The sequence below is a fragment of the Perca flavescens genome, chromosome 3 (genome assembly GCF_004354835.1).
Source record: "Perca flavescens isolate YP-PL-M2 chromosome 3, PFLA_1.0, whole genome shotgun sequence".
NCBI lineage: Eukaryota > Metazoa > Chordata > Actinopteri > Perciformes > Percidae > Perca > Perca flavescens.
In genome coordinates this window covers 12,863,393-12,884,972 of record NC_041333.1, presented here as the reverse complement: position 1 = coordinate 12,884,972, position 21,580 = coordinate 12,863,393, and the positions used below count along the sequence as shown (strand labels likewise).

General features: G+C 41.7%; 4 protein-coding genes and 2 non-coding genes across 10 annotated transcripts in view; 2 read left to right on the top strand and 4 right to left on the bottom strand.

Moving 5' to 3' along the window:
• The window catches only part of zgc:112083, a 7,699-nt gene extending 4,535 nt beyond the window's left edge, over positions 1-3,164 (bottom strand). The window contains exons 1-6 of one of the 4 annotated variants that reach the window (XM_028574661.1): positions 3,089-3,164; positions 1,426-1,621; positions 537-763; positions 344-455; positions 99-251; positions 1-7 (exon numbers count right to left, since the gene is read on the bottom strand). The exon at positions 1-7 is cut by the window's left edge and continues 68 nt beyond it. In XM_028574661.1, coding sequence (XP_028430462.1) covers positions 1-7; positions 99-251; positions 344-455; positions 537-763; positions 1,426-1,576 — 650 coding nt within the window. In that variant the 5' untranslated portion in view covers positions 1,577-1,621; positions 3,089-3,164. Of the gene's footprint in view, positions 8-98; positions 252-343; positions 456-536; positions 764-1,425; positions 1,622-2,106; positions 2,282-3,088 lie in introns of those variants that run through there. The other 3 variants (XM_028574658.1, XM_028574659.1, XM_028574657.1) reach the window with 3 other exon arrangements.
• Positions 3,165-3,244: 80 nt separating this feature from the next.
• Positions 3,245-7,176, top strand: LOC114552248 (tropomyosin-1-like). The gene is made up of 2 exons (XM_028572908.1): positions 3,245-3,862; positions 7,144-7,176. The coding sequence occupies exons 1-2, from the start codon at positions 3,245-3,247 to the stop codon at positions 7,174-7,176; spliced, it is 651 nt and encodes a 216-aa protein (XP_028428709.1).
• A 938-nt stretch (positions 7,177-8,114) lies between these two features.
• On the bottom strand, positions 8,115-15,324 carry map6b (microtubule-associated protein 6b). The gene is made up of 3 exons (XM_028574662.1): positions 14,109-15,324; positions 12,270-12,483; positions 8,115-9,675 (listed from the first exon to the last, which is right to left on the bottom strand). The coding sequence occupies exons 1-3, from the start codon at positions 14,855-14,857 to the stop codon at positions 9,472-9,474; spliced, it is 1,167 nt and encodes a 388-aa protein (XP_028430463.1). The 5' UTR covers positions 14,858-15,324; the 3' UTR covers positions 8,115-9,471.
• Positions 15,325-15,460: 136 nt separating this feature from the next.
• On the bottom strand, positions 15,461-20,579 carry thap12b (THAP domain containing 12b). Of its 2 annotated transcripts, XR_003692301.1 has the most exons (6): positions 20,250-20,579; positions 18,979-19,099; positions 18,765-18,872; positions 18,617-18,653; positions 16,518-18,484; positions 15,461-15,973 (listed from the first exon to the last, which is right to left on the bottom strand). XR_003692301.1 is itself a non-coding variant. In XM_028574650.1 (5 exons), exons 1-5 carry the CDS (start codon positions 20,336-20,338, stop codon positions 16,569-16,571), a joined length of 2,271 nt encoding a protein of 756 aa, XP_028430451.1. In that variant the 5' UTR covers positions 20,339-20,579; the 3' UTR covers positions 16,253-16,568. The 2 variants fall into 2 exon arrangements, 1 of the variants encoding a protein (XP_028430451.1); XM_028574650.1 differs by lacking the exon at positions 15,461-15,973 and having other exon boundaries at positions 16,253-18,484.
• Positions 20,580-21,159: 580 nt separating this feature from the next.
• On the top strand, positions 21,160-21,231 carry trnap-agg (transfer RNA proline (anticodon AGG)). Its single transcript has one exon. It is a non-coding gene; the product is annotated as a tRNA-Pro (tRNA).
• Positions 21,232-21,410: 179 nt separating this feature from the next.
• On the bottom strand, positions 21,411-21,482 carry trnap-cgg (transfer RNA proline (anticodon CGG)). Its single transcript has one exon. It is a non-coding gene; the product is annotated as a tRNA-Pro (tRNA).
• Between the last annotated feature and the right edge of the window lie 98 nt (positions 21,483-21,580).

Below are 21,580 nucleotides of genomic sequence, written 5' to 3'. Positions count from 1 at the left end.
AGAGACTCTGTTCAAATGAGATGAGGTAAATGTACGTCAGAATTTAAACAATACATTTAGCGCATCAGCATCCTAGAAAATTGAAGTTTCCTTCTCACCTACTGGCTCAGCCTGTCTGTGTAGGTGGTCAAACAACTTGGTGTTGCTGGAGAACATGCTGCCACATGTAGGACACGCTACGAGTCTCTCCTGAGTGTGGCTCCGCATGTGTTCTCTCAAACGGTATCTGATTTTGAAGAAAGCATCGCAGCCTATGATAAAAAAACATTAAGTATAGATAAGGTCAGACATAAAGATAGACATACCAGGACCGTCTCTTTGACTTCCTCTTACTCAGTCGTACCTGTCCAGGGGCAGAAGAGAGCCAGCTGATGTTGTTGGAAAGATTGCGGCTCAGCACTTTCAACATGATTGTCCACATGTCGGTAGAACCACTCAGGATTGTTAAATGTACTCTATATAAGGACAAAATGATCAGTTCTATAATAATGGTGCTAACAGTCATTTGATACAAATGATTATTTAAAAATACATACATCACAATGCTCCCACTGGCAAACGTATCCATCTGATCCTTCAGGAACCAGGTTGTTGCTGTGCAAGCCTTGGTTGCAGCTGGGCAGATCAGGGCGGGACTTGAGCAGCTGTGACCCAACGAACTTGAGCTTACCGTGGTAGTTGTGGAAGTAGGCATGGACCTCCAGCTCCACAGGGCTACCCATGGATACAAATTCACATCCATTCCAGAGACAAGCATACTCCTCTAAAGGGAGAGAAGGAGTAATTAATGCAATGAAGAAAGGATAGTTAATGTTATTAGTTAATATACCCCTTGTACAGAATGTACCCATTGGGTTTGACTAAAGGCTGTTTTATGCTTCTGCGTCGAATCGACGGCGTACCCTGAGTACTTTGACCATATGCTTATAAGCAAGTGTGGTCAGGGTTAATTTCTGTTTAGGGAAATTTCTGCATTGAGATATAATCTTTCAAAAAGAGAATCGCGATGCATCTAAGAATCGATTTTTCCCCCCACCTCTAATCGGCAAGAAAAAGTACAGACATAAAAATCACATACTTGATCACAGCATGTCTGTGCCGTGCTATCCCATTACAGGAGATAAACATTGTAGTCATCGTTGGACCAACAAGAGGAGAACTACACACTAACATATTTTAATGTATCTTGCTTAAGGGGCCTCTGTGTGCCACATCTTTACAGATCACAGATGAGATCCCATGATTGGCTAAATCTTGATATCCCACAGGCAAATACAGATACAGGGGAACTTTTAGGTATCTTTACTGTACTTATTTATTCTACTGTGCTATATATATATAACTGTCATTTTGATTTCAGGTCATATCTCCCAGCCCTACATGTGACCCATAGCCTGGTGTTTGTCTTGTATCCTCCTCACTCACCCAGCTCTTCTAAGGCATCGTTGTCTCCCAGGTAATCATTTAAATGCAGGGACATATGATCGCTCAGCTCCTCCATGGTGTGGCCCTTGAAGTTGCACGAAGCCCACTCACACACCACCTCAAAATTGTCAAGTCTCTTGGTTGTCATCATGATGATGGCGATCACTGTGTGTCAGCAGCACACAATCCAGACCATCTAAACAGAAAAGCATACAGCGACAGACATTTTAACAGCGAGAGAAAATAGACGGCAGGGCTACAATAACGTTACCTTAGCTGAGTGGCGATTTCACTTGTTAGCATATAATGCTAGCTAGAGGTGGCTGGAAATTTAAACACAGGCTAACTCACTTAAACAAATGTTTCAACCGACGTTAGCTCTAGCTAGTTAGCTGGAAAGTTACTGGCTGAAGGTTACATACAACTAAAACATTTGCAAGCGTTTTTTTTATTCCCGCCCGTTTACTCGTTAACGAAACCAACGACTAGCTAACTGCTCATTATCTGTAGCTTAGTATGTGTTCATAGTAACGTTATAATAGTTTGGCTAACAGTCTAGCTAACGCTGAACCTGTCACAGGTTTGTAATGTAACTAGCTATGTCGGACATTTCCCAGTCAGCTAACGTTTGTCATAATGTTTTAACCGTTTGACATTTTAATGGGGGATTTGTAAACCCACACTAATGTTTCCGACACTAGTGATACACGGAGTTTCGTAAATGCTTCTTACGAGTATCACTGTCCCATACTGCAGGAGCTCTGTTACCTGAGCTACCTCTTCTTCTTCCCTCCTTTCAGCTTGTCTGCTTTTGTTTATTTCCGGTCACTGCCAAACTACCGGAAGTTGGTCTTCTTCGTCCTCTTTTTTTAAATCAAGACCTGCACCAATCTTTCTTTAACTGTCTGTGGCACCAATATGCAACCACGATAAGAGACCTTAAGGCAATTAAAACTAATTATGTGTTTGATACATGTCTTTAATTATTTTGAATTTGCATTACTTCTTCTTCTTCTTATAATTATTATTATTTAAATCATTATTATATTATTATTAACTTTGTGTATATACCCCTGGTTTGGCCAGTGTGTTTACGTAGTCTATAGCCTACTTTACAGTCTGTAAAAATGTGATATCACACATTCTTAACCTTCCATGACATAAGGCTTTGAAGTTTGAACACATACCCTGCATCTCGCTGAGAGACACAACCTGTTCAGTTACTTAAAGGGATACGCCACTTGAAATAGGGCTTATCACGGTCTTCCCTAACTGTAGATAGGTGGGCCAACGCATTTTTTGTGCAAGCATTGTTTTGGTCCGGTGCAACACCGGCAGTGCCACCGCTAATTAGCTTAGTGTAGTGAATGGAATCCTATGTTGCCAGTTAGCATGTTGTGAGTAAAAGTGAGCCAACAAAAGACAAAAAAACAACCAAATTACTTGCACTGAGACAAAAAATGCGTTGGCCCACCTATCTACAGCTATCATGGCGACCATGGTTCCCGAAACTCCCAGCGCACAGCTTGAGGACGCGAGAAAAGCCCTTCTGGAGGTCCAAAAACAAAACGAAGAGCTGTCTCAGTCAATGCAGGCCTGGTAGAGGAGAAAGGGAAAATCTTGAAGGCTCTACAGTCAGAAAGAACAATAAGGAAAAACTTACAGAAGGACAGGAAACTCAAGGAGCGAGAGAAAGATGAAGAGATCCGCCTTCTAAAGGAAAGTATACCCAAAGAAAAAACTCTCATAGTCAGTCAAAAGCCACTGGAGTTCAGAGTTCAACCGGTTCAATGCATCCATTAAAGAGGAGAACAGGAGAATGAGACAGGCCTGGCAGGAGGAGGTCAATTGTATCAGATTGAAAAACAAGGATTTTATGGAGTTCGACGGACTTTGGAAAAAAGGGTGCATTGTAAAACAGGAGCAGGTAGTCGTCGAGCTCAGAACTGTGCAAGAGGCCTTTGACAGTGAGTTAAGCCGGTTTGTTCTGGAAAAGGACGATCTGATCAACAAGATACTAACTGAAAAGAAGGCGCTTGAAACAGAGACCTTTGAGTGTGTGGCCAAGCTACAAAAGAAAGAAAGTGAGATCATCCAGAGCGAGATGACTGCAAAGGAGATCTCAGAGAGAGTGCAGGAGCTGCAAAGAAAGATCAGAGAGATGGAGGACAAGTGGCACATCAAAGTGGCCCAAATGGAGAAAGAAATTAAAATGATCACCCGGCACAACACCGACCTCCGCCTCAGCCTCCAGGAGCTGCAGAAAAAGAGTAGAGAGATGGAGGACGAGTGGCACATGAAGGTGGCTCAAAGGGAGGAAGAAATAGAGAGCCTCACACAGCACAACACCGACCTCCAGGTTCTTCAACTCATCCTCCAGGAGCTCGCCCAGAAAACTGACAAGGAGAAGGCGAAGCTGAAAAGACAGGAAAAGAAGGCAGAGAAGGAGGAATTAAAAAGACAGAAGAAAGAAAAGGAGGAGATGGAGAAAAGAGACAAGAAAGAGAGAAAGGAGGAAGCAAAGAGAGAGAAGAAAGAGAAAGAGGAAAATAAGAAGAGAGAGAAGGAGGAAATGAAAAGACTGAAAAAGGAAAAGGAGACTGGAAAAAAAGCACGAGAGGAGGGAGAGGAGAGAGAAGTAACATCCTTTCTTTCCTCCTCCCCCTTCTCGTCTTCACTCCTATTCCCCCAGCCCCTATCCCCACCTACTACCCTCTACCGCCAGACTTTACATCTCTAAATTCAGGGCTAAAGTCTTGTGTGAACTGGGCATTATCTTCTCCCATCTATCGCCCATCCATCCTCTCTCCCTCCTCTTCTGAGGTGACATGGTAGCTTAGTGATTGGGACTGCAGCCTCACAAAAAGGAGAAGCAAGCGTGGCTATACTCCGGGTGTCCCTGTTTCCTGCCACACTTCAAAGGCTTGCAGGTTCAACTAAAGAAGTGTAGGGTTACTCCGGGTGATCCGGTTTTCCTGACACAACAGAAAAATTATTTAAATAAAACAAAAAAAATTGAAAAAAAATCCTTTATCTGTCTACGTGACTTTTAAAAATAGGATGTTTTTAAACTCGTCTTGAAAACTCGACAGCTCAAGAAAATGATCAATTGGAGAAACAGGATTTCTTTAGATATCTACAGCTACGGCAGTTATGTTGACAAAAAGGTTAAACATGTAACAGAGGCTAATTCCAGTCTCATAGAACTGTTTAAAAGAACATGTAAGTCAAATCTCAGTAAAGGGGTGATATCAGCCATATATAAACGCTTTGTGGATCTTAAAACTCATTCAACAGCATACATTAAAGCGAAATGGGAAAAGGAATCCGGGATAGATATTTCTGAGGAAGAATGGACCAATATGGGAGAACCAATGGAAATGTACCAGATCAATGAGCTGGCGAGAGTTTAACTGGAAGATTTGTATAAGATATTTCGTTACACCATCTCAGACATCTCATCATAGACATAACATCCCTGTTTGCTGGAGGAAATGTGGATACCTAAGCGCAAATTATTACCATATCTTCTGGGACTGTCCCAGCATCAAAAACTTTTGGAAGGCGATACGCAATGCTTTACAGGTCATATTCCAATGAGGACATTCCTTTGGACTTTAAGACTCTGTATCTTGGAAATATACCTCAAAGCTGGCTGAAAGGGGACAAACACTTGATAAATGCAATGCTGGTGGCCAGTAAAAAGACAATTACCAGAAAATGGCTACTACCAGAGTGTCTAACAATTACTTCATGGAGAGATATTGTAACAGAAATCTACAGAATGGAGCAGATTACAGCTCATGTTAACCGAAGAATGGAAACATTTCTTGAACACTGGCAGAAGTGGTACAACTATGTCTGAGATAAGTGGCCTGACCTGTATTTCTTTACTATGGTTTGTCATAGAATCTGAAAAATGTAAATAGGTGTATGTGAGATTCTGAACACAAAATACAAATAAAAAAACAGCAAAGGTTTTATATATCTTTTTTATTTTCTGTAAACTGAAGCTGGTCTCTCATTTTCAACTTAACACTATGTGAAGTGGTTTAGACTTTGGAATAGTTCAGCTTGTCAATGAGAAGATATGTATTTTAAGAATGATGTATTTAACTGAAAATCTGTTGTCATGATAAAAAATTTTCAATTTTAACTTTGATTCCATGATTGAAAGATTAAACATAAACAGCAGCTTTAAAGATGTTTTTAAAATTTAACCATACATTGGATCAAAAATAAAATGGCTTAATTTATCAAAATAAAAAAATGCAAATGCTACGTTAAAAAAGGTGACTATTAGTTTCTCTCAAAGAGAACACACAAATCTCAGTTAAGTCATACATTTTGCTAAATTGGAATTACAAAGATATATTATGAAGAATGTCAAAGTAAACATTCTTAATATATATATGTATTTATATATATATATATATATGTCTGCATGTATGTATGTATGTATATACTGTATGTATGTCCCAATATTATTTATTGTCCCATATTATGTCCCAATTCACGTGTTTGTGACGACCTGATGATCTGTACATCAACATCAATGTAGTTTTTTCATGTGTAGTTAATAATCCTGACATAGCGAGCTTCACTATGGTTACGTTGTTCTCTCACATTTTCCATGTTGTATTAAAAGGTTTATTTGTGTTGGCAAGCATTCGGATGTCCATAATATCAACAGAGATTAGAGCCACACAGGCTTGGACACCTATAATAACTGGATTTAAAGGAGGAGAAATCAGATTTTTACTACTTTGCTTTGCCTGCATCACCTTACTTTTTACTTTTATCCAGGTCCACGTGATGCTATGAGAGTGTGTATTAGATCTTGTCCACTAGAGGTCATAATTTACTGAACACCAGCACCACACTATTCCAGTTCAAGAAATACAGTATTTTCATGAGGCTGTGTGTCTCCTAATGTGAAGATGATACAACTTAAATATTGTACACTGATATCAACAATGCAGGTGTTTAAAATAGCTATGCTGTGGTAAAAACTTGTATGTCAAACAATGGTTCATTGCAGACTCATAAACCGGGAACTATCATCCGTGGCCTCTCCTAAACTGCTGTTAACTGGCTGAACATTTAGTTTACATACATTCTATGGCTATAGGACCTTTTTTGTACACTTTTTGTAACTGGCAGTTACTGCTTCAACATGACAAAAAAAGGACACCCATAAATGACATAGTATATTTCATACACAGTGAAACATGTGTATGAATTCTCAATTCTACACCTTTGACAAAATATAATAGGCAATGAAGATGAGATTGTAAGCAGCCAGATAAGTCTTTTATAGAAGGGACAGAGCTTATCTGTTACTCAATATTTCATGCTGCTCTGCAAACTTAAGGGCCCATAACAACTGAATTATTCATGCAGTTTTATGTCAGGATGACTGATTCACAGGGAAATGACCGCCAGCATCCAAAAGCTATAGCTAGTGACTGAACTGAAAAAATGATCAAATAATGTTTACAAATTACATTTGGACTTTGAATCTTTGGTTTAAAGAAATCCCTGCAGTGTAAGCAACATGGGAAAAAAATGATTCAGCGATAACATCTCACATTAAGAAAAACACCCTTTAAATGGCTCTAAATGTTGGCTGACTTTTGAGGATTAAAACATCTGTGTAGGGCACAACATGCCTACTATTTGAAAAACCTTTCACACCGTGTTTACTTTGGCCTCTAGGAGTGCTGTGGGAATAAAATCCAGGCCTGGTAAATGTTTTCCAAGGCCTGTTTTTTTAATGCTGGGTTAGGTTAATTTTGTATTCTTGGCAATATAGCCACCATCTCCTGCAATTTCACTGTGCAAATTAAATGCCTTGATAGTATCCTAATATTTAAAAATATTCAGCAGAATTTACAGTTGTTTTGATGAGTAAAATGACTCCTCGTTACTGTAGCATTTAAAGGCTGCTGCATTAAATCCACACTAAATATTAAAATACAAATAAGTAAAAAAATAGTTTTAAAATATTTTTGGTAACACTTTACTTGACGTTTTCTACATAAGAGTGACATGACACTGTCATGAACACATGACACTCACATGATACTGTCATGACACGGTCATGACACATGAACCCTAACCCTAACCCCAACTTGTCATGACAAAACCGAATGACACTTACTAAAAAAGCGTTATGTTTTGTGACACATTCATGACAGTGTCATGTCACTCTTATGTTAGTCTTTTTTTTACATTTACATACAGTTATTCAATTGACAAAATACATCAAAGGAACACTAATGGGTAAAATAAGTCACAACACAGGATCCTGTATCATTATTTTAATCAGAGTTCATTCAGAGCAAGCTGAGAGTACAAGCACAATATCACAACATGTCTTGCAGCGGTATGACGTTGTCATTCATCATTTCACTCTGGTCTGACGCCACACGCAGTCCAAACCAGACAGCATATACAATGAGAGATATAGCACCAGGGTGTAGGAGTGCAGAGCAGCACGTCTAGTGGTTGGGTCAGACTTAATGCTAGCAGGCTGCAGGCTGTAGAGGTCATACACAAAAACATCTCTCACTCGCTCTCACACACACACACACACACACACACACACACACACACACACACACACACACACACACACACACACACACACACACACACACACACACACACACACACACACACACACACACACACACACACACACACACACACACACACAAGCTAAACCTGGAAGCAGACTCATGGTGGGTAGTGCTCGCCTGGGCTCTCACACACTGCGGCCATGTTGGCCACGAAGGGTTTTAGTAGAAACACCTCATATCATGCTCACAATGAACAGATGTGATTTGCGCATTTTCAGACAGCAGCATTTTAAAGAGCTGAACCACAAGTCCTGGCCCATTCCTTGTCCTTTAACACCTGGAGAGATCAGCCCATTCAGAGTGACATTTATTGAGTAGATACTATAGGTTCTCCCTTTTTTAGACCTATATGCATAATTTTTTCTTATTATTTAGCACAATTACAGCGTCACAACTCAGAGGAGTGGATGGAGTACAATGTCACAACATACCGAGTCATCATAAGAACTGCAGTATTCCTATTAAATCGAAAGAGTGGATCTCCATTCAGATTGCAAGAAAATGTTTGTGGGTGAAACCATACTGCTGGTGTGTTTAGTTTATAGCTTTAACAGCCACTAGACTAGGATTTTACTTAAGTGTATGTACTTTTGTTTTTCGGTGTGACCAGAATCTATTACTACACATGCATTATATTTTGAAAAGGTCTTGCTCCTATACGTTTATCTTTAATGGCTCAATTTACAAGCTAAAATGTGACTGTGACATATAGTCTGCTAAAATGGCGCTACTACCAAAAACGGGGTCCTGCATGCAAGCTTTAGCAATTATATTACAGTTCATTTGGTTTCTTAGCAACCAAACTGATAAAACCAGATATCATCCAGAACAATGAAATGAAAACCAGGACCATACAGCGGAGGCACTGTAACTAGGAAACGCAACTGTAAAACAGATTTTGTACTATCACAAAACCTCTTATGTGATACAGTCTTAGAGAAAAAGCATCCCCTTGACATTTTCTACAATCATTTAAATATTGATCTCAATTGTTATCCATTCAGACAAAGGTAAACATGTCCTATCATACACATACTACATGTGTACTGATGGCTTTTTTATAGTTCAATGTCAAACAGAAGTTATTTAAACAATGTGCAAATTATGTGCTCAATACTAAAAGCGGTTCTGTGCACCAAAATACAAGGAATCACATACTTTCACACATTTACACAGTCTCTCACACACGCACGCACGCACGCACGCACGCACGCATGCACACACACACACACACTTTGCAGTGAAATTATTTGGATTATTCTAAAAGCTCAACATCAGTGCCCATTCAAAGGTGAACAATATATGACAGGACAGCAAAAACAAGGAAATAAACCAAAGGGAAGAAATTTGCCTAATTCGTTAAGTCACCTTTTTGATCACGCAGTGTAGAGACGAACTACTTTTACTGCTTCGCTTCAGCCAGTCTATTGCTTATCTCTTTGCTCTTCTTTGTGACAGCTCCATCTGGTTTTGGTTCTGCGGCGCCCAAAGACGGTTTCTTCTTGGCTGACTGGGAACTAGCAATCTGCTTCTCTTTTGATTTTTTCACCATTTTCCCTGTTGTTGGTGTCTTTTTTGGTTTGGTGCGAGAAACTGGTTTATCCACCTGAAAGAGAAAAAGCGGTGAAAATATTGCAAGATTAAAGGCAAAAATAGTCAATTCAACCTTAACTGATGTTAAAGCAATAGTTTGATATTAGTTAGATATTTTGGGAAATGCACTTCTTTGCTTCCTTGTTGAGAGTTAGACAGAAAGATACTGTCCTCATATCTGTCCGTTTAATATGAAGCTACAGCAAGCAGCCGGTTAGCTTAGCATAAAGACTGAAAACAGAGGGGAACAGCTAGCCTGGCTATGTCAAAGGTAAAACAACAACAACATTTTAAGGGGGGTTATGTGCCGGACTTGGCCAGGGAGCAGTGACTCACTGTCATGGTTTCCACTCTTTGTGCTAAATGTGAGAGTGGTATCAATCCTCTCATTTATCTGTTTGCAAGAAAGCAAATATAAGTGCATTTCCCAAAATCTCTAATTATTCCTTACAAACGATTGCTTAAATCACAGAGACTCTAAATCATGTCAAAGTCCTATTTTAGCATGCAATACGTACCCTTTTTATTTAGTTACTTAAAGTTATGACAGGCAAATGACACCATATGGTATAGATGTTATTTGCAATATATGGTTAGTGCAATGAAGATAAAAGAAGAAGAAAAAACAGCACAAAAGGTGCATTTGTGCCTTTCCTTTTATAGAACAGTGGTTCGTGCATTTTTCTATGAAATTTTAAAGAAACCATAACATACAAAGTTAATGGTTTATATTAGTATATGATGTTAGTCTTACTGTAAACTTTAAATAATTAAATATTTTGGTAACATTCAACTATTAACTGTGGCGGTGAAACCTAGATATTTAGGAAACAGGCATGTGACTGGAGGATCGCTGGTTCAAATTCCCATACCAACTGGTAAAATTTAGAGAGGCACTTAGCTTCTCTCTGCACTTGTGGGGTTGCCACAACAATAAAAGACTCAACCTCCCAGATGTTTAATTTGTATAAATGAGTTAGTGTACAGCAAAAAAGTTGCAGACATGCTCAACTTTTGCTGAATAAATAAACCTTAAAAACTGGTATATTGTAAGAAATGAAAATGTTTGTAAACGGCTTTTTCTGACAGTAAAAATGAAGGGCTCTATTTCTGTGAATAAATGGGTTGTAGTAATTTTGTTGCCACAAACGACAAGTTAGTCAAGGTGGAATATGTTAACATTGGGTGCGGTAGACTGGTAGAGGAATGTGTCATTCATGGCCAAAAAAAAACAAACTTAAAAGCAGTGTACTCTGCACTATGGTGATTTCACAATACAGTCCAGATTCACATTTACTAATTTTCAGTACACTTTCTTGATGCTTTGGACCTTGAAGAATAAAATTAGATCTCCGCGGCTGCATCATACTGAGCTGCTGTTACTACACAAATCAGACATCAAAAGCCAAAAGGATAACATCATCTGCAAACAAGTGTTACCAATGCTTGATACCACTTGCCATTGGCACACACCCTGTTGTGCCTCTCTTCCCACTTGTATGTAGTAAAATTGATGACGAGCCAATTGTGTGTGCAGCTGTGTGAAAACTTACTTTTTTCCCCCCATTCTTATCTGTTACTTAGAGGTATCATCTAAGCTTTTTGGTTTCATCCATTTTTCAATAAATCCACACTCTTGAAAACCCACAGAATTTGCAGGGTCAGTGTTTTTTTAACTAAGCTGCATAAAAGGTGGTGCAGGCTATGAGGTGGGCAAACCGTGAAGCTGTGGCTGATAGTTTTTGCAGGGTTGCATACGGCAGCTGGGTGATACATGTCACTGTGGCTCGTACTGGCCAAGGCGCATACTGTGTGTGTGTGTATGTGGACAATATGCACGTTTGCGTCTGATAAATTTGAGGCCAGCCTCCATGCCTTCTAGAAGAAACAGAGAACACACCTGACTACAGCAGATTTAGAACAGAGCTGCTCTCAGTGTCTGAGACGTCCTACAAGAATGAGAGAGGGAGTGGCCATATGAACACACTACTATAGACACATTATTAACCAATGTTGTTTGAACTATCGATAACATGCACGCAGATACCAATCTATGTTAGGAATATCTTCAAATAAAGGCCTACTTTAATAGAGATGACATCACTGGCTGCTCTAATCCAAAAATGAATGTGAATGTCAAACTGATGCAATAAATATTGTCTGTATTGGCATGTTGTTTTAGTTCAAATTTACACAGACTGGCTATTTAAACATTTCACTGGCTGATGTATATGCATGGTGGAATAATTTAACAATGGCAAGTGCTTATTTTGTCATTTAAAATGTCTTAAAATTGAGATATGAAGCCATTTTGTTGGTGTTTAATAGTGGTAATTCTGAAAACTCGCCTGCCATCAGGTCACATTGTATAACACTTACGCAGCAGCACTTCCAGTGAATAAGAACTCAAGTTCAAAACACAGTAAAACTGACAAAGTGTGTTAATCACAAAGTACTACACCTAGGGTACAGCAGGGCTAATAGAGTTTTATACATGGCTATAATTCAGTGTACTTAAAGGAAACTCTTGGAACTAGTAAATGGTGGTACCAGTATTTCACAGACCTAAACCACCATCAGTGGATCTGTGTGTGGGCATGTTCCCACCTTGGCAGGTTCCTTGCTAGGCTCATTGTACAGGCTGCGTATCCTCCTGCGCTCCATCAGCTTGTTGTCAGCGGGGTGAGCCTTCACCTGCTCCCCCTTGTATGTGGCGCTGTAGCTGGTTTCCAGACTGGTCTCCTCCACTGGGGGTTTAAACTGAGATGGAGCTTTAATGGCCTTCACTTTTTTCACATCCTTATACGCCTTGAACTCAGTCCTAAGAACAATGGGAAAAAAGCAAACAGAGAGGTTTTTACAGCTGCAAGTATCTACTAATCTGACAGTTATTTTCTCGATTAATTGAATATCTTTGGATTTGGGCCTATTATTTTCTTGATTAAAGATGAAGAAGAAAAGCATTAAACTCTCATATTGTGGAAGCTGGAACCAGAGAATGTTGAGTTAAGGAGTAATCGATTATCAAAGTAGTTGCTGATTAACTTTTGGTCAAACTAATTGATTGATGGATGGATTAATAAATGACAAATACTGACCCCCAGGAGCAGCTATCTAGATTAACAAAACGAAATTTGATTGGTCTTATATTGACAATGAGAGACTTTTCTATGTGTTTATAATGTCTATTGTTGACGATAACTCCAGGCTGTGCAGTTTTTATTTTTTAGCATTGATGTCAGAATTTGACCTTTAGATGTACTTTCTAAGTTCTGTAAGACCTGACATAGCAGCATGTATTGTTTTATTGACTGTACTCTGTAAAAAGCTAAAATCGACTTTTAAACACACCTATTATGGATAATAAGAAGTCAACATTTTCTAAGATACTATTAAGAAAAATGCAATTCTCCACTTCAAGAAATTAGGCTATTTATAAAATCAGCAACTAGATATTGAGAGATTATTTGTATTGCTATATACTGAAACAATTATTAATGCTTCTGTTTTATCACTGGTAACTAATTGGTTTTGCAGTGTATAACTGAATTATGTTTTTTCCTATTATTTGTTACTAAGCAATTCAGTGACTAGGAAAGTATTTCATTAAACAGGAAAGCCTGTTTTAATCAATAGCCTACATATGGAAATCTAGGGGTTTTACTTCACCTCTCGTTTCTTTGTTTATTCTTGTTGCTATCTGTGTTCTTCTTTTGTACAACTGCCAATTATTAATCTATAATTCATTAATTATGTAATCAGATTCAGTTTTTTACTGTTCACAAGGCACAGCGTAACTGTGCTTTAATAAGTGGCCCATTAAGTTTATTGGTCACTTGAGTTTGAAATTAGCATTTGGAATACATTTCTTGTATTCACAAAATTGAAGGTAGGCCTACTGGTACGAGAACAACGAACGTTGAGCAGGCTGAAACCAGCAAGTTAACTTGCATGCATCCTGCCTCCCTAATTAAATTCATAGGTTGCCTGCAAATAAACCACATGAAGACCCATGATTACATTTAGACCCTTTTCACTGGCTGTACTCATTCATGGGCTGTGCTGCATTGATTTGGTAGTACTCTGAGAGAGGAATAAATCAATAATGCAACCTTTATCTCTGGCAATATCAGTTTGCTTTGGAAATCGCTGGAGATTGTAAGGAGAGACCATGTGCAATACCAAACATCCCTTGGTGATCTCTAATGTTTCATCACTGGACAGAGCAGTGTGGCCTACAGAGGCTAGTATGGTAGTTGAAATGCTTTCAGAAATGGGATACTGGTATGCAACACCGTTAATAGCCTTAATACAATGCCTCAGTTGTAAACCATTCTTAAGCCACAGTTAAGCTAAATGATTTTATTTCTAAAAAAGTGCTTAGAATGAATGAAACACCCTTCATACTAGGCTGCATGATGATGGCTCGCGCTCTCGCAGACTTACCTGTAGCTGCTGGAAGTCGTCATAACCTGCTTTATCTGTCTGTTGAGAGCGTCTGCTGCTGCTCTGCCTTTCCGCTGCTCGGCGCTCACATCTGCAGCCACTTGTGCCTCTGTCTTCTCGCCCGTTTGTCTGTCTGCTGACTTTTCCCTCTTCACGCTTCTCTTCGTCGGCTCCTTGGATTCTTTCTCCTGCGTTTTCTCCTCGAGCTCGCTCTTCTCCACGCCGCTCTCGGCCTCGGTGGCCGCAGGCTCCTGCGCTCCGCTCCCCGCGCTGCGCTCCGGCCCACCGGAGGTGCCGGTGGCGGCGGCGGTGGGGCTGGGTTTGGGGATCCAGGGGTGGTCGTGCTTCTTCGGTATCGGCCAGGGTTTATAATCCTTCTGGTATTGCGTTTCGGTGTTGAACGGGGCCGCCGAGCGTTGGTACTCATTTCTGGGTTTGCAGCTGGGCTCGGGGCGCACTTTCCACGCCTTGAAGTCTTGGCGCATGACGGACGCAGAGCCGTCATTGCCCGCTGCGGCACCCGTCGCGGGCGGTGCCTTCCCAGCCTCCTGCTCGCCGGGATGGGGCTGGGTTTCTATGGCAATGGCTCCGGCCCTCTTCAGTTTCGGCTGCGGGTGATGGGCAAAATGCTGCACGTCGGCCACGTCCGAGTATTTGGTGAAAACCAAAGGCACCGCGATGTCCCCTTTGTCCAGCTCGGTCCAAAAGCGGTTGATGCAGCAAGCACGCGTGATGCACGGCCACGCCATGGTGATAAATACTAGGGAGGCTGGCGAGAACAAAAAAATAAAATGTGCAGGGGAAAACTCTAGACGAGGGATAAGAAATAAGGTGTAAATAAACGCCCTACTCACGACTCGGAGACTTGCAAGTGCTCGGTCAGGTGCTGCTTCTGCCCAGTCAGGGTTATTCCTCCTTAAAGCTCGATGTAACTCTCTGTTCTCACCGATCTAAAGGGAAGTAGAGCCCCCCCACGCCTCCCTCTCTGTCCTCCTGCAGGCTATTTGTTCTGACTGAAGTTTAAAGGGACTTTGGAGGGGGTTTGCTGTGTAGTGCACGTTGCTGTCTGGTTGCGCATCAAAAAGCGACCCCACCCACATGTGTGTGATTCTTCGAGACGCCCGGGGTCTGTGAGTTTGCACGGCGAACTATCACCTGAGCTCGTCGCCGTCTGGCCAGCAGAGAGGGAGGAGACACTGGAAATCAGAATTATATAAAAAAGGTGGATGGTTTTCCCATGTATCCAACGACATGAGTCAAATATTTACTTTAATTATTGACATGTTTTCGAATTGGTGTTTGCACGTCATTCTCATTTTAAGGTGGTAACGAGATGGAGCCAAGAAATTAAGCATACAAATGAAGACCGAGTAAAAATGTTGCCACAAAGCTGACACACACAGTGCCTTAATTTGGCTTTCTGTACAATTTATTTTTATTAAACCAAACGGAAAACAGATTGTGAAATTATGTAAAATCTGACAAATTAATAAACATTGTGTGTGGCGGCAAAAAAAATAAAATAAAAAAAAGCCCCATCTTGCCATAGCCTACATATTGACCACAATAACTACAAATACTTCTACATTCAGAGTTGTGTTCATTTTTTTTCTTTTCTTGATTTGATCAAATGCTATGTCAATGTGAATGTACCCTTTAAATGTATCAACTTTCAACATACTGGCCTTTTTTAACTATCCGAAATATGTCACACCAGCAGTATACACTATTTGTTTATGAAAAGAAATGTCTTCTCACTGAGCATGAATTTACAGAACAGCTGATATTGGTGTAACTGCTCCCTCTTGTGCTCCTTCTGCCTCACAGTCAGTGGAGAGGAATCAACAGGGCCGGCTGGCTTCGTCCTGTCAATCAGAAGCCCACGATGGAGAAAAGTTAATAGTGAACGAGACGCTTATGGCCGTTACTGTTTTTACAATAAGAAACGCATCTACCAAATGCAACAAATAAAATAAATGGAGAAATATAATAAAAAAAAAAAAAAAAAAAAGGCTTCAAAATACTTTCCTTAAGATCACAGCATCATTACAGAGGAGGCTAGTCATAATAAAAACTGCCTGACAAGGACTCAGAACTTCAAATATTTACAGATCGCGCCCCCGACAGTCTTACATCTCCAAACATTTTGTGGTGTTGCACTTTTTTATTGAGTCTCCACGAGGTATTGTTTTAACAACATACAATAAGAAAAAGGGCCAATCAAATGTCTGTAGCGGAGCGCTTCCAGGACTCAAAAAGTTAGCTAGAAAAAAGGGCCATTTCTTTTTTCCTCAGGGACTGAACACAAATGGCATCCGTTACCTGTGATCCTCAGTACATATATCTAGGGTGTACGTACACCAAAACATAAATGAGGGAGGAGGCATTTATGACATGATGATAACATACATTTCTTTTCTGTCCCAGAACACCTTTAGCGAATTCAGTGTCCGTGCCGCATCATTTCATTGCAGCATCTTCCTTGGCCGCTTCCTCGGCCTCGGCCTCGGCTTCGGCTTCGGCCTCGGCCTCATCGTCTGAATAGAGTCTGCAATATTTGTCTACCATGACATCCAGGTCGTGTTTGACGCGAGTGTTAATGTTGAGCATGGCGAGACTCTTGTTCCGCTGCTCGGCCGGCGTGCTGTCCAGATAAGCCTGCAGCCGCTCGCTCGCCGTGTCACCTTTGCCGTCCTCCAGCTTCAGAACTGGCAGGGCCGAGAGCACCTTGAGGAAGGAGTTCACGTTGGGAAAGAACTTGACGTCTGGCAGCTGAAGGGTTTCGTGGATGGTGGCGGGCAGGCGCACCTCTTTGCCCCGGTGCTTCCACTTGATTCGCCAGCAGTGGAGCTCGGCGGGCAGCGTGTCCGGGTTGGGCAGGTCGTCGCGGTAGACTTCGGCGTAGTTCTCCTCGGTGGTGTTGAACTTCATTTGGCCCATGACGGCCGGGACCAGCGACAGGCACTTAAGGGCTTTGAGGTTGGTCTCGGAGAACATGTCCTCCACCTCCTGCATGACGCCGTGGATGACGGGCACCGTCACGTACTCCTTAAAGTACGCCTCGGCTTGGATTTCGCCCACGTCGGCTGCACGCTGTTTCCGGAGGAACAGCCTCGGTACCGTCGCGGGCACCCCCATCACGCTGGCCACGCTCACGGCCTCCTCGTACCAGAACTCGTGGTAGACGTCGATGTTGTCGTTGACCTCGTTTAGCGAATGCAGGACGGCGGTTAGACTGTTGGCGGCGAAAAACACGTCGAGCGTTTCCCCTTGGAGATTCCTGCCGAAGGCTCGGGTGAAGGTGAGGACGTTCTTTAGGACGACGACGGTGACGACGGTCTCAAAGTCGGACAGGGTCTCGGCGAGCGCGTGCGCTCCGACGGCGTCGGCAAACCTGCCGTCGCCGGCGTCCCGAATGCGGTCCATGCACAGCAGCAGCGGCGGCAACGTGTCCAGCAGCGCGTCGAACGCGTTGTGCCGCTCGGTCCATCCCGGGCCGGAGGCTTCTTTCACCGCGGCTCCTTTCTCTTCGTTCTTCTGGTAGTGAGCGGCGATGGCTCTCTCGAGCTCGTCCCGAGTAGACGGGGTCGTGAAGAAAGCGCCGATCCTTCGCAAGGTCTCCATGACGACCTGGACATTGGGAAAAGGAAGGTTGTTGGCCAGGTGGAGGTTCAGCGCCGTATGAGAGCAAGGCAGATGCAGCGCCAGGGGATACTTCTCCATCAGTAACACCGCCACAGCTTTCATCTTGGTGGTGGAGGTCCCGGTGGCCTTGTGGGCCTGGCCACGGCAGTCCTCCATGCTGAGCCCCCAGCGGTCAGTCAGGTGGGCCTCCAGCCGCTCCACCAGCGCGGCCTCGTCGCCGCCAAACGACATGAAGTCCAAAAACTCCTCCCGGAGGACGTTGTGCTGATTCACAAAGCGTAGGAACAGAGGCAGGTGTTTCTCGTCGGCAAATTCGACCAGGTCTCCGGTCACGAGGGAGAAGAAGCGACTCTCCCTCACCTCCATCAGCATCTCCTCTCTCACGGTGTTCTCACAGACGTCCAACAGCTGGCTCTGCTGGACCGCACACAGGTATTCCGTGTTCACGGCGGTCGCCTGAAAGCGCCTCCTCAAAGCTTCGTCTCCGGCATTCATGCGGTAATCCAGAACGGCCTGGAAGTTGTTGGACACGTGTTCGGCTCCAGACGCCTTGCCAGTCACTAACGGGATCCTCTGTTTCCCTAACATGACCACGACCTCGAACAGGGAGCGCAGGTACTCGCGGAACTCCTTCTCCTCTCTGGACAGTTGAGGTTCATCCTCATTGGCGCTCGTGCCATCCTCAATGGCGGCGTCTTTTTTGGAGGAAAGCTGTTCGACAGAAGATGCCACTGGCGACAAGAGGGAGACGGACAAACAAACAAACAGAAAAGGAACAGCGATCACTTTCAGTACATACCGAATCAAATGAACATGCCACTGTTTGACATTCATGAGCGCAAATACATTTCCTATTTACTTACATCGCCTTTCTTTAATCTTCCGTAAATCTTCTTCAGTCTGAAATCAGAAACTTAATTCAATTTACAAAAAGCCGACGACAGTTGGTCAAACTATCCCGTTTAAGACTGGGTTCATTTCAACAACAGCGCTAATCAATAGGTTTCTTACAAGTTCTTTAATCCGCTTGCGATGTCTGGTATGAGGATTTTTTAGATGGCTTGTCAGGTCAAACACGGTTGGAATGGCTGTATCCTTCAATACAGTCCTGTAGGGGCTCTGAAAAGCAAAACAACTTCAATAAGTCATTTTCGGGAGACTCTCATTTTGGGGAAATAAGTGGAAACATGCCGCCAGGCACATTAGAATCATGTTAGATACTTACCGTTTTGCAAACCATTGCTGGGTCGAAGTGTTTGGCACATAATCTGTAGTGCTTGTTCAACTGGTCTGATGTTTTCGCCTCTAGATCTGCTCTGCGGCAGTTCTCTACCCAGATTCGGCATCTAGAAAAGACACATGCTTTATGTGACATTTGAAAAACAGAAATGTACTCCGAGACAGTAGATGTGTCTGTATGAACTTCTTCAGAGTGACAAGTAGGCCTGTCGCAATATGCAATAAATCAATTAAATCGCATGATAAATACAAACGAGCTCGACAATTTTGAAATTGAAATGATCGCGGACGGAAAAATTTCAATTTTATTTATTGTTGTGGATTGGGTTTGGTTTTTATTCCAGTGCATTCTTTGTTAACAGAGACTGAGAGTCCATTTTATTTATTGTTTTTGGTTGTTTTGTTCATTTATTGTGGATATGTAAATGGTCTTCCCGTTCCAGAGGTAAATATACTTCAGAAATAAAAGTGTATTGATCTTCGAAAAGGTGTACCTGCATTATTGTGCCATTATCATTAGATTAGATGAAAATGTTCACAGAACGACAATATTATCTCGTTTATTGCAATAATTTCTGGGACAATTTATCGTCCAGCAAAATGTGTTAGCGACAAATTATTATATATTATATGACAAAAACTCTGGCCACAGCTCAGAAATGAAGTAATACATATAAATAAAATACTTTTTCTTGCTTTATGTTGAATTTTCAAAAATGACATTAGCTTTGACTACATTACATTCAAGTAAATCGTGCCCATTATTTATAGGTTAGAGTGAAGACCACTGAAAGGGCTTTAGTTTTTGAGATACCCCTTACCGGAGGTTGAACAAAGCACAGCAATGCTTTTCATATTCTCTTAGGTCTCCCACATAATGAAATGGATGCTTTATTTACTGCAAAAGTGGTTTTGACAGATATCGTGACACACCCCATAAATAAAAGAAGTACAAATTAAAGGCCGGCCGAATGGGAGATGATAAACATAAACTCAAGTAATTTCATAATGCAAGCTCTTATTGATCCCCAAAACAGTGGACCGGGGGTTAAAAGGCATCGCGTTTATGAGTTAACTGTTAACTAACTTTACCGTTACGTTAATGCTTTGGTTAGTACGTAAGCTAACTTTTCAAATGTTATGATTTTTCAGTCAAAAAAGTTCTAGTACAACTCTATCTAACTAAGAAAGCGCAAACGGTTAAGGGTTACATGTACGTCAACGTGGGTGACGTTAACGTTTGAAATGATGCCTTACCTCTCAGGGTCCCGTGGAAACCGAAAAAATGCCAAATCTGACTGTGTGCTCTTCCGTGTACAGTTAGGGGCCGCGCAAAAATTCGGCATGCTTCAAGCTAGGTAGTTAGCTTAGCTGATTTAGCTGACTATTATCATCTGCTTACTTTGACGCTTTCGTTTGGAGAGTCGTGTGGACGCAGGTGATTTCTAACGCTAACAAACAACGTATATGACCTCGAATAGTGTCTGATAGGCGTTCCCATGAACAACTATCAAACAGTTTAGAGTAGATTCAGGATTACAATCACACAACGGTTGAATTTGGAGTAGATCGTTTTGCAGGACGATGTCCCGCCCACAAAGCACTTGATTGGACGTACCTAAAGTCTGAAATATAACTATTGGTCGCTCGTGCTACACTGATAATTTCTATTGACCAATTAAAAGACAACCAATTTTTCTTCTTGACCCTTGAATGTATCTGCTGCCATCCACTGGCTAACACACTACAAGACAGGAGCTAGCTAGCTACAATGGTAGGGCGACCAAGGATGTTTCACCGTCCTCTTAATACATCCATGTGTATTGGTATTACCAGCATAGATACGCAATATGTAGCTATGGGTAGAGCAGTTCCATTGTCAATGTATTTATTTACAAATGGATATATTCATAAAGCTAGGCGATGTAGCTAAGCTAGCAATCGTCAGACGGCCTGTCAGAGATAGAAAACAGATAGCTTGCTATTATAGCGTTAAATCTATTAGCAATCGGTAATGTTATTACCATTACTTCCTCTTGCTTGTTCCTCTCGGTCATTATTAGCTATTAAGCTAATCATAAAAACATAATAATGTTAGTATTATGTCATCTGGTTACTCATCTGGTTACTCGTACTAAAAGCAAATGGGAATGTATTGTCGTCATATGGCTCGTTGGTCTAGGGGTATGATTCTCGCTTAGGGTGCGAGAGGTCCCGGGTTCAAATCCCGGACGAGCCCTCATTTTTGCTAGTGTATCTTCGGTTTTGTGCTACTCGAAAAGAAACATTAACGTCGGTCAATGATCGGCATCGTCAGAAAATCCATAACACTATAATAAAAGTAAAGATGCTTGGCGGTTTAGCGCCGCTAAGTTAGCAGAGTTTTCTACACTATTTGTCTCTAGCGTAAAACATAATGGGCTCGTCCGGGATTTGAACCCGGGACCTCTCGCACCCGAAGCGAGAATCATACCCCTAGACCAACGAGCCGGAACGTCAAGTCGAAGCTTCCAACCTATTATAAAATACTAGAACAAAATGTATTTATAGTATCGTTACATACATAGACTATACTATGCATTGAACTA